Here is a 12537-nt window from a genome sequence, read left to right on the forward strand (position 1 = left end):
TCTGTGCATCTGCCTTTAGGTCAATTGCCCACCTCCTGCAGGCCTTGGTTTGGTGATCTGGAGCCAAGTTCTCCATGCACCTGGCTCAGCTTCCTGGGCCCTCCTGGGGCCACCATGGGGCTGAGATAAGGAATGGGGGAGGCCAGGACTCCTGCGAGGGGTTCCTCCTCACCCCTCAAATTATCCTCTATCCCAGCCCCACCTCTTCAACCCACCCGAGTAGGTGGCTTCTGGTTTCCCACGCCCCTGCTAAGTTAGTGGAGGTCCCCCTGTGCCAGCCCTGATCGGTGCCTCCTGCTGACTGAGCCTGGGTCCCCAGAGCGGGGGTAGCAGTGGGGTTTCAGGTGTGGTGAAGGGTGGGCAGAGAGCGGCTTTCAGGGAACAGAGGGGGGACATCAGGGCCAGGGGACCCAGGTTAGTCCCTTGGTGCAAAAGGGGTGTCACAGCGCTTGCTCTTGAGGCCGCCGGGGGCGAGGGGGAGCAGGTATAAAGTCTGTAGAAGCGTTTCGGAATCTGTTAAGGGCAGTGGACGGCAGCCAGCGGCCGTTTGATAACCAGTGAACACAGCCAGCGGCTGTCTGCTACCCAACGAACACAGGCAGCGGCCGTCAGTGGTGGGCTGGCTTGCCGTGGGGCCCTGCCAGGCTGCCGCAGGGGCAGGAGTGGACCTCTCCAAGAGCCCCTGATGGGAGGCGGACCCCGTCTCAGTTCTCCTCCTGCCACTTACTCACTGAGACCTCAGGCCTCCGTCCCTTCAACTGGGCACTGGGAATAAGAATTCCAGCCTCCCGGGGGAATGAGGAGGGTCAGGATAAACTTGAAACAGCTCCCAGGGATGTTTTCAGTGACACGCATGGCATTAGGGCTTTGTGAGGCATCTTGTGTCGTGGGCCATGAGCCCACGATGGTGGCTCCCGCTCAGAGCCCGCTCGCCCCGGGGAGGCCCCTGGACAGCAGCGCACTCACAGTAGACGTCCACCGTGCGGCTGATGTTGGTGCTGCCCAGGGCGTTGGTCACCTCGCAGGAGACGGGCTCTGAGAAGTACGTGTAGTCCACGGTGGTCCGGTACACCTCGCCGGACGCCTCCTTGATGATCTGGCCCCGCTTGGCCCACCTGCAACACAGGCCCCGGGCTGGTGTGGACCATCAGCGGCAAGGGCGTCCCTCCCGCCCACGGACTTCTCTCTGGTCGTGGGCTGCGTCCATCCCACAGGAAAACTGGGCCTGGCGAGGGGCGATGTGGCAGCTCCCTGCACAGGGGTCCCGTCGGGGAAGGCTCCACAGAGGGGCCACTTCTTGAGCTAGGGGAGGGGTCGGTGGTGGAGGCGGTGGGCTCTGGTCCATGGGTCACCAGATAGTCAGCGGGATTTGATGAGCGGGTTCTTCTGGAGGGAGGTGGGTTGACTTTTCAGTGGGTGGGGAGATGGATGGTCCACCTGTCAGCTCCCAGACAGCTTGGCCGTCCTGCCCTGAGCTCTCGTGGGGGCCCTGTCCTCAACCACATTGGAAAGGAAGGAGGCCAAGTCTGTGACTGAAGAGGCCAAGGTCTAATGGTGTGTGCCCATCCACACTCCAACTCCTGCACACACATGCACCCATGCGTGTGCACACACAGGACTCAGGAAGATTGATTTCCAGATAAGGTGAGAAGCTGATGGACAGGGGTCAACAGTGGTCCCGACTCTCTCCCACTTGGCCGGCTCTCTCAGCTCCCCAGTCCTGCCTCCTGTCCCCCGGGGCGCAGCGGAGGGGGGGGTCCTCTCATCCTGCCCGCTCTCCCTGAAAGCCCCTTTCAGCCTCCCTCCCAGACTCTTTCTCCTGCCCAGCCTCCATCTCCCACCCTGGCTCCATCAGCTGGTTTGCTGGAGGCTGGGGTTGGGGGTGGGGGGGGTCAGCTGTGGGCAGACAGCTGAGCTGACTTCTTTCATGGGCCAATCAATTAGTGTCCTGGGCCTGGCCCTGGGGCGGTGATCCCTGCATTGGGCCGGTGGCCAGGCAGCCTATTGTCTGTGGTCCATGCACCCCAGGGGTGCAGTGCCTGCGTGTGTGAGGCTGGGGCTTTCCTTACAGATGTCCGGGGCGGCGGGGGGGGGGGGGGCGAGTTCACAGCCTCCCCTGGTTTAATCCTATTGTGGATACAACTTGTTAAAAATCACACAACTTCCCACCAGGCTCTTCCTACTGCAGTTGAGGCCTCTTTTGGGGTGCACGTCTCTAGCAGAGCTGGGGAGGTTCCTTGGCCCTACAGTTGTCACCCCCGGACCACAGCCCCCTGAGGCTTCCTTCTTAGAGCCTTTCCTGGTGCTGCAGAGGCCCACCTCCTGCCTGTCTGCCACCTGCTTCTGCTCAGCCCGCCTATCCTGCCGAGAGACGGCCTCCCACGGAACACAAGGCTGCCCCATGCCATTATTATTGTGAATTAATATTGGGTGGTTATTAAGAAGACGATTAATAATAACAATTATAGTTTAACAACAGAGCAAACCATCGCTCCCCCAGAGCTGAAGGAGCTTCCCAACAAACCATTATGAGTTATTCATGAATTGTTTCAATCACCAACTTTAATTTAATGGCCAGACTTAATAGTCGGGCACAACTTCTGCCCTAGGCGGATGAGTTCGGTACCAGATACACAGCTGGGGATCAGGGTCCCTGCCCTCCTCCATCCACCCTGCTGCAGTGAGGGCTCAGAAGGTGGGACACTGTGGGGTGAGTACCAGGCAGCTGGCTGGGCTGGGAGGAGGCTGGACGAGCTCCTCTTGCCTGCCTGGGCCACTGCTCCTGTCTGTCCAGAGCCCCAGAGGCTGGGGCTGGGGTGATCTTGGCCTCAGTGAGCGGGCCCGGATGGGAGGTCCTCTTCCATTACTGGGGGTCCCTGGAGAACAGAAGGCTTTCTCCCCACTCATCTGGGGCCCCTAAGAAGGGTGAACGCTCCACCAGTGGGGCTCCGAGGAACCTAGCACTGCTGGGGCTCCCTCAGGCCTGGAACCCAGCGCCCCAGGTCACATGGGTGTCCTCTTGCTAGGCCCGCCACCCCTCTCAAAGCCAAAGAAGGGAGACATAAGAAGAGGCCAAGTGGCCATGGGAAAGGAGACTTCCTGAGTGCGGCCCACGGAGCAGCGGCTGCTCTCAGCTCCCCAGGCCCGTCCCCAGGTTAGAGGTGGAGGGAGAGGGGGGGAATTGTGAATGTCTTCTCCCAGGGTCACAGGAGGCCAGGTAGGGGGGCTGAGCCTTTGGGGGACACCCCATGAATCCCCTGCTCACGTCTCACACAGCCAGTCTTTTTCTCCCCATCTTTCTTCCCCTCCCTCATCAAAAAAGTCCCTTACGGGGATCCCTTCTAGAAGCTCAAACCACTCCCTGAAGCAGTTGGCCACAAGATCCAGGGTGAGCCAGGGAGCAAGTCCCACTTCTTCCCAGCCCTCTCTCCCATCTTTCTCTTCTGTTTTGCAGCTTCCGTTCCTCTTCCTCTTCTCTCCTCCTATCCCTTCCCCCTCCTACTGCCCATCTACCCCCCAGCTACCACTGCTGCTGTCACCGCCTCTCCCAGCCCCTCAGAACAGGAGGCAGATTAAACCTTTCCCAATCAATGTCTAATTTGGCCTGAGCAAATGTAAGAGGATTAATTATTTATATCTCAGAATCGGGAGGCTGGCATGTCGCAGCCCACAGGCTGTCCGCAGTAGCCCACCCTTCACACTGGGAGGCAGACCCTGCCCTGTTCCCTGCTAGATGGGGGACAGGGGCCCCTGAGGGCTTCAGAGGGGAGCAGAGAGGCAGGTGAAGATGCACTCAGGTGTGCGTGGGGCCTGTTCTGCTCGCCCCGGGCTCCTGGTCCAGTGGGACCACCAAAGTGACTGCTGGGTCAGCTGGATGGGCTCCCATGCCCACCTGGGGCCTCTGGCTGGGTGCTGGGGTACAGAAAGGCATGCCTCTAATTTTCAGGATCATGGCTTTTATGCAGAACGGGGAGGAAGCAATCAACACCAGTGGACATTCAGAGATCCCTGTAGTCTTGTCGAAGTCAGTTGGGAGAAATCGGTGGACTCAGGTGATGAGATGTGGTTAAGGCGTCTCCTCTTGGATCCCAACACTACCTCAAGAAGGACCATCTGCCTGTGGGCTGAGCCCTCCCTGAGGCCAAGGGTCTGAGCTGGTGGGGATAGGCTCTGGCCACAGTGCCTCCAACCCCTTCCTCCCCGGGTCATCCCAGCTCGCCCACTTTTTCCTAGAGGCCAGGACTCCCCCAAAGCCTCTGGAGTCCTGGAGGAGGCCTGATCTGCTCCAAAGCATTTGTGGGGCCTTTGCGAATTGGAAGGCCAGGAGGGACACTGACAAGTTAGAACAAGTACGCATCTGCAGGGGCCCCGGCTCCTGGTTCCTCTGTGTGTGAGGGGCTGACGGGGACTCTGAGCTGCAGGGAAGGAGGCGGGTGGAGGGAAACCACAGGGTCCCCAGAGCCTGGGGAGACCTGTGTGTCCTGTGCTTGCTTGTTGGCTTCTTAACTCTTTAGTTTGGAAACTTAACTGTAACTTGGTAGTTATAGGAAAGTCACAAGAATGGTCCTATGGGAATGCCACGTTCCCTTTAACCTAGATTCCCCAGTTGTTAACATTTTGCCACATTTGCCTTTTGATGATCTCTCCATACGTAGATTAACACCTTATCATTGTCACGATGGAGGGTGAATGAGGGGTGTCTGATTGGGGGGTCAGTGGGAGAGAAGGGCAGCCCAGGGAAACTGGCATGAGAGATCTTTTCTGGCCACATGGTGAGTTTAGGGGTTGGGAGCAGAGAGCAGACGGCAGGGAGAAGCTGATCTGCTGCCAGAGTCTGGACTTCGCAGGTGCAGGATGGAAGCCCAGAAAAAGAGAGGCTCTTTGGGTGTTTCTTTCTGCCTATTTGTCACTTCGTCACCCTGCTAAACCAGACCTGTCCTCTGGACCTTGGGAGCATCCTGGAAGTCACCTGATCTTTCTCTGGCTTTTAGCCTGGTGAATGGTTAAATCGACAGACAGATGGGTTTTTCATCCTATTTAAAAATATCTTCGAGGATAAAGACGATGCCTTTCCTGGGTTTCTGGGTCCAACGAGGTATAATTATCTGCACAGCAGGGAGCACTGTCTTATGTCCAACCTAATTCTCTGTCTGCCTCTCTGGCCCATTTCCTCGCGTTCTGTCCTCTGGGCTGCCCTGTGTCTTGTTGTCCCTGGCCTCCACTCCCATCCGCCCACGTTTCCTAGTCTGGGACTATTAGCATCCTTGGCACTGGCTGATGCTGTGGTTTAATAAACCCATCTCGATGGTGGAGGCGACAGTGGGCTGCGGGGAAGGGCCAGGCAGAGTGAGGGCCATGGCAGGTGGCACAGGGCCCCTCAGGGAAGTAAGGGTCTGAGTCTGCCCTTTGAGCGCCTCGGTCCCTGAAAATCTTGTGTGATGGTGGTGCCTGGGCAGGACGGTGCCCAGAGGGGCAGCTCTGTGTGTTGATGGAGTGGGCAAGCCCACGTTCTGGTGCACCTAGTGCCTGCCACACACTTGCTCCATGCTCACAGCCATGAGTGGCTAAACTGCAGCTCCTGCCTTTAAGTTCGGTCCACAGGGAAAGACAAGCGTGTAAATGCAGTGGTGGTCTATCAGTGCTGTGAGCAAGAGCTGCACAGGGGCCTCAGGTGTGAATGAGCCGGGGAACCTGTCGGTCAGGGCTGGTTGTCCTGGAAATCCTACCCCGCCAGGTGAGCAGCTGGTGAACACAGGACTAGAATCCAGATGCTGATCATACTGGTTCTCCAGTCCTTTTAACTTTTTTTTTTTCCCCAGAGCCTCTTTTGTTCTTTACAGAAATAGGGGATAAACAAGCCACGCAAACCGAAGGAATGGTATCTTCTGCCTCAGAGGAACGGAGTGCGCGTTAATGAAGGAAAGGAGAATCTGCCTGCCCAGGGGTGGGCGCTGTGCCGGGAAGGATCTGGACGCTCACAGTGAACCAAGCCCTGCGCTGGACACCCAGGACCGCAGAGCACACTCACGTGACAGGCCGGGGTGGAAGGGGTCTGGGGGCCAGGCCGTGACTCACAGGGGCTCTTACCTGTACTGTGTGACAGCGGGGTTGGCCTTTGCAGAGCAGTGAAACGTGACGACGTTGTCCTCTAGCACCGGCTGTGGCTCCACCGACAGGTTGACAAGCGGGGGGTCTGCAGACAGAAGAGAAGACCTTGCAGAGTGGGGGGATGTGTGCACGGCTGGGGGGAATGAGTCCCCCGGGGTGACTGCCTGGGAGCCTCAGAGCAGCCACTCCCCTGGTAGTCCCCTGAAAGTTGGGGGCCTCAGCAGGGGGCTGGACATGCCCCATTCAGGCAGTCCTGGGGGTGGGGTCAGGGCTCCCGCTGTAAACTCGAGGCCCTGCTATCTGGGCCCCGGAGCTGCCCACCTTCCAGCTTTAGGAAGAACAAAACAGTTCAGAAAGGCGAGGTGGGAAGAGAGGGTGTGGGGGCATGAGGGGGACGTGGACACTAAGCCCCATTTAAATACAAGCGTTCTGTCTTTGAAATGTCTGTTTCATGTAAAGGTTCTGGTGCATCTGGTGCATTTACAGCCTTTCATCAGCCTAATCATCTCTGCTGAGTCCTGACTGGTGTCACCCAGCCCTCAGCTCCCCAGGCTGGGCTCGTCTCTCTCACTCAGCGTGATGAGAAGCCCAGCTCTGAAGTGCTAAATGGTAGGAGGTGGAGGAGACAGGAAGTCAGAGAGAGGGAGAGACAGGAGACAAGAGAAGCAGGGACACAGAGATGCATGGAGATCTGTGCCAAAGGGATGGGGGCAGCAGAGAGGGAGAGAGAGGGTGAGTGGAACAGAGGCAGAATAAGAAGAAGAGGCAGAAACACAGAGAAACAGACAGCAGAGACGGAGAGGGGTACAGAGAGAGGCTGATGGACATGCAGAGACGCATAGTCAAAGATTTCAGACTAAAAGCACAAAGACCGAGGGAGGAGTTCCCACTGTGGCTCAGAGGTAATGAACCCGACTAGTATCCATGAGGATGTGGGTTTGATCCCTGGCCTTGCTCAGTGGGTTAGGGATCCTGCATTGCAGTGGCTGTGGTGTAGGCTGGCAGCTATAGCTCTAATTTGACCCCTAGCCTGGGAACCTCCATATGCTGTGGGTGCTGCCCTAAAAAAGCAAAGAAAACAGACAGAGGGAGACCAAACAGAGGGAGACAGAAAATGACACAGGGCTGGGGAGAAAAACCCAACAAAATAATGAGGAGTAGACTAAAGAAAGAAACAGACATGGAGAGACTCAGAGAGGGAAATAGAGGGAGAGGATCCAGAGCAGGGAGACTGAGGTGGGGAATCACCCAGAGAGTGGCCTCGAGGTGGCCTGGCCCTCCCAACTCAGGGGAAGCTGGCTCAGGACCTTCTCTAGAAGCTTCGCATCAGGTGCCCAGGTCTCAGCACACTAGGCAGCCGTGTTCCCGGGTGGGTGAAGGGCAGGGGGGGACAATAGCCAGTGCCTGTCCTTCTGCCTGGTCGGCGCCTAGGGGTCAGGCTGGAGTTCAGCTCTAGGCTGAGTGAAGAGGGCAGCTGGGTCCCTGCATCCTTGCCAGACCCCTGGACCACATTTTCTGGCCCGTCCTCACCAATAAGCACAGCAAAGTGCTGGAAGGGTAGGGGGACTTTCTAGGGGTTCAGAGGCCATTGAGAAAGATGCTGACTCCTCTGGGTGCATATGCAGGGCACCATGGGGGGCACAACACCCCAGCTGCCTGGCCCAGCATCTGATTGAGATGATAGAGATGACATGGGTTTCCCGAGCCCCTCAGAGCATCATCTGCACAGCTGCCCAGCTGCAGACCGAGCCTCGCCCACCCTGGAGTTGGGATCATGGTCACTTGGCCTCCTGGTACCCTGTGGTGTTCAAGCTGGGCTGCACCTCACTGCCCAGGGCTGGGCCCTGGGGTCTTGGCCTGGGAAATGACCCCAGAGGTGGCATTGGCACCTGCAGATAGCTTGTTGAGACATGGGCAGATAAGGCAGGCGCAGGGGCCTGTTCTTCCCACGTTCTCCCCTAGTTCTGCCTGGGGACATTGATCCTGGCAGCATCTGCTGCTGGTACAGCCAGCTTGCTTGCCTTTTCCTGGAGAATTAATTACCAGGGAAGTGATGGGTTCTTCAGCAATCTCAGTCTTGGTTTTCTTTCTTTTCTTTTCTTTTTTTTTCTTTTTTTTTTTTTTTTTTTGCCTTTTTTAGGGCTATACCTGAGGCATATGAAGGGTCCCAGACTAGGGGTTGAATTGGAGCTGCAGCCGCTGGCCTATGCCATAGCCACAGCAACATGAGATCCAAGCCACATCTGCGACTTACACCACAGCTCATGGCAATGCTGGATCCTTAACCCACCGAGCAGTGCCAGGGATTGAACCTGTGTCCTCGCAGATACTGGTTGGGTTTGTTAACCACTGAGCCAGGTCGGAAACTCCTCAGTCTTGGTTTTCAATGAGTGACTCCAGTGGTCCCAAAGATCCTTGGCCAGGAGGAGCCACGAGAGCTCTCCCCCCACCTCCAGGAGAGCCATGCCCACAGGACCCCACAGCCTCTCTTCAGCTGCTGCCCATCGCCTTGGTGCCCACCCACCCAGGTGAGGGCCAGCTTCCAGGCCAGTTCAAGAGACCCTAGAAACCTGCCACAGAATTTGGAGAAGCAATGACATCTAGTCACTTCTGATGGAACATGATGGAGGATAATGTGAGAAAAAGAATGTGTATGTATGTATGTATGTGTGTATATATATATATGTGGCTGGGTCACTTTGCTGTACAGTAGAAATTGACAGAACACTGTAAGTCAACTATAATGGAAAAATAAAAGTCTTAAAACAAACAAACCAAAGAAAAAAAAAGAAAAAAAAGTTTTTTAAAAAGGGAGCTCCTGTAGTGGCTCAGCAGAAATGAATCCGACTAGTATCCATTAGGATGAAAGTCTGCTCCCTGGCCTTGCTCAGTGCGTTAAGGATCTGGTGTTGCCGTGAGCTGTGGTGTAGGTCGCAGATGCATCTCAGATCCTGCGTGGCTGTGGCTGTGGCTGGCAGCTATAGCTCCAATTGGACCCCTAGCCTGGGAACCTCCATATGCTGCAGGTGTGGCCCTAAAAAGCAACAACAACAACAAAAAAGAACTTTGGGAAGAGTTGCAGGAGCCCTGGCCCCCACCTAGGTGTCCCTCATAAAAAGATGAGGCTTCGGGGGCAGGGAGGTGGAGCACACACCTGTTGGAGGACCCTTCCCACACCCTGCTCCACCACGGAGCTGCATTCCCAGCTCCTCCTGTGGATGCCTGTCTCCTGCAGCTTCCCCATGTCTCTGCAGCATCCTTGGGACCCAGGAGAACAGATCCCTGGGAAGCTCCCACCCTTGCCAGTGTCTTCTATGCCTCCACTCGGGGCCCAGAGCTGCCTGTGTCCCTCTCTCTGCCCCTTTCCTCTGCATGTACAAGAGATGAATTTTCAGGAGTCTACCAGGCTCCAGAGGTATAAATAGTTTATGTCATATCCGACTATTAAACATGATTTTAATCCCATTTGTGATGTCGGCTGCATAACTTGCAGGGGGGCAGCTTTGATGTAGCTGGTGGAACTGAGATCACATTGAACAGATGTTACAGCTGAGAGTCTGTTAGTGTTTCCATCAGCAACCTGCCTCTGTGTGTGTGTGTGTCTGTGTGTGTGCGTGCGCACGTTCAGGGGAAGTATTACATCGAGGGGGCGAGAAAAGAGAGAAACTCTATGACTCAGTGATTTTATAGCACATGCATTTGAAACTTGGCAGCTGGATGCAGAGTCCAGATGTAGCAAGACTTTGGGGGTGTTAAGCTTTCTCTCCCATTACTCAATCTGGGGGCTTTGTCTTCGGTTGGGTAACATCTAAAGACCAAGGGAAACAAACAACAAATGTGTTTTTGCTGAGTGTGGATGCTTCTTGGTTGACTGAGAAAATGAGCAGGTTTGCAAAGGCAGCTCTGATCCAGCCCGCGGTGTCCACGGCAAACAGCTGGATGTGTATTGAATGAACAAAGGAAGAAATGGGGGCCTGGGGAGAGCAGGAGGGCGGAGGTGGAGAGAGCACGCTCTTTTGCTGGGCAGGCACGGGCAGGCGCTTTCAGGAGTGGGGAGGCACGGACGGATGGAGACCCTCTCTGTTGGGGCTGTTGGGGGGATGAGGAGGGGCAGCCACACCCTTGTGACTGTGCACAGCAGTTGACAGGGGCCAGGCACTCTGCCAGGGTCACCACTGAAATGATTTACTCTAATCCCTCCAGCCAGCGTATGAGCCGAGCACTGTTACCTCCACGTACAGATGAGGAAACGGAGGCGCAAAGAGGTTAAATGACTAGGTCGGCATCCCTCAGTAAGTGGCAGAGCCAGAATTCAAACCAGGGGGAATGCTGTGGCTTTATTTATTTATTTTTTTAGGGCTTTACTTGCCTCATATAAAAGTTCCCAGGCGAGGGGTTGAATCAGAGCTGCAGCTGGCCAGCCAATGCCATGGCCACAGCAATGCCAGATCCAAGCCGAGTCTGAGACCTACACCACAGCTCACAGAAGCACCGGATCCTTAACCCACTGAGTGGGCCAGGGATCAAACCTGCGTCCTCATGGATACTAGTTAGGTAGGTTCCTTACCACTGAGCCACAGTGGGAACTCCAATGCTGTGGCTTTAACCATGCCCCTGACCTGCCTTGGACAGGGGCCCATCTAGGACACACCGCACCTGGGTTCTCAGCCTCACTCTGACCTCGTTTCCGATGTCTCCCTCCTCTGCTGGCTGAGTCATCCCTGGAAAGGAGGCCAGGAAGGCCCAGAGACCTGGCAAGGCTGGTATCCTCCTCCAGGGCATTCTGCTGTCTTTGTGCCCTAGTAAATGGATCATCTCATTAAAGTGCATTTCCAAGAATGTGTTTGAATAGTCAGCGGGCTGTTGTCCTGATGATGACTTTCTGCTTGTGTGATGGACAACAGGCTGGGGCAGAAGTACTGCTTCCTCTGGGTCTCTCCTGCCAGGGCCCAGGAGCCGACCAGGCGGTTTCTTCTGTGGGGGTCCCAGCCTCGGCCTCCTGACCTGCTGGGGATGGGTGGGGTTGAGGAGGGAGGGCTGCACAGTGGCCACAAGTGGCACCTTGGATGTCTTGTGTCTCCCACTCTCATTCCCCCCAGATTTGGCTTGTGTCTGGAGAGAGCTTGGATTCACAGTCAATTGTAGGGCAAGAAGAGTGCTTGGATGCCATTCAATCAAATCAGACACTGGTGTCCCTGGGGGTGAGGTGACAACTTAGGCCTGCACAGCTCACGGGTTGTGCAGCCTCTCTGGATGGTGGACTAGCACCCCCTCCTGGCATCTTGCTTCCCCTTCACGGCTGGCCTGCTGCTCTGTGCTGTGGCTGCTGCAAGAAGCAGGCGGGTGTGAAGACCCAGGGCCTGCCCTGGCATTGGGGAGGGAGGAACCTCTCTTAGGGCGACCTTGAACTTAGAGGACCTTCAGAGCGAGCACCTCCCTCCCATGACCCTGGTCCCAGCCCTGATGCCCCTGGCTCTCACTGGGTGAGGAATGGAAGAGCCCCGCCCACCCTCCCTGGCTGGGGTGGATGGGGAGGGGTTGTTAATAGCTGCTGAAGGTCAAGAATCCGAAATCTTTTCAAATGCCTCAGCTGTTGTGCCTGGGTGTCCACAGCAAGCCCATCTGAGGGTTTCAACAGTTTCTTCCGCCCCCTGGAACCTGCACAGAGCCTGCTAGGATTCCAAACGCTGAGGGAAGTCTGCTCTCTGGTTTCCAAACGGGCTCTGGAAACCCTGGGACTCCAGACCCCAGGTCCCCAAAGGGCCATGTGGAGTGCAGAATCTAGGGCCTGAGATGAGCCAGGGCTGCTGGGAGGTGTTTCTACACGGATTAGACTGGAAATGAGTAATATAACAAGGAGGAAAGGACCACCAGCCTGCAGCTCTGGCCTGTCCTTCAGAGCCTCTGGCCAATGCCCCCAGCATGTGGTGGCATCGTTCTCCAAGGCAGGGAGGGGAGGGGTTGAGAGAAGAAAAGTTCATTTCCGAGCGCTGAAACTTCCAACCTAAACCAGTCCAGTACCGAGAGGGAGGCACTGGGTCCCTGGTTGAGCTTGTCTTTGTTCCCAAGGAATGACAGACACTTGAGAGAGATTTTAGACCTTTAGGAGTCTCCTTTAGGGAATTTTGGGATGCGATGCTGGTGGGTTTTTTTTTTTTTTTTTTAATAAGCAGATTCTTTTTATTTATTTATTTGTTTGTTTATTTATTGCCTTTTCTAGGTCCACACCCGCGGCATATGGAGGTTCACAGGCTAGGGGTCGAATTGGAGCTGTAGCCACCAGCCTATGCCAGAGCCACAGCACTGTGGGATCCAAGCCGCATCTGCGACCTATACCACAGCTCTTGGCAACACCGGATCCCCAACCCATTGAGCAAGGCCAGGGATCGAACCTGCAACCCCATGGTTCCTAGTCGGATTCGTTAACCA

At 55.9% G+C, this 12537-nt stretch overlaps 1 protein-coding gene across 7 annotated transcripts in view; it reads right to left on the minus strand.

Moving 5' to 3' along the window:
• Window positions 1–12537, minus strand: part of KIRREL3 (kirre like nephrin family adhesion molecule 3) — a 570289-nt gene that overhangs the window by 21046 nt on the left and 536706 nt on the right. For all 7 annotated transcript variants that reach the window (XM_021063119.2, XM_021063117.2, XM_021063118.2 and 4 more), the window contains exons 7-8: window positions 6088–6193; window positions 967–1115 (exon numbers count right to left, since the gene is read on the minus strand). In XM_021063119.2, coding sequence (XP_020918778.1) covers window positions 967–1115; window positions 6088–6193 — 255 coding nt within the window. The remainder of the gene's footprint in view (window positions 1–966; window positions 1116–6087; window positions 6194–12537) is intronic.

Source organism: Sus scrofa, chromosome 9 (genome assembly GCF_054392235.1).
Source record: "Sus scrofa isolate SSC_HxYL_T2T_F1_AM1 chromosome 9, Sscrofa_HxYL_maternal_Yorkshire_Landrace_v2.0, whole genome shotgun sequence".
Classification (NCBI taxonomy): Eukaryota; Metazoa; Chordata; class Mammalia; order Artiodactyla; family Suidae; genus Sus; species Sus scrofa.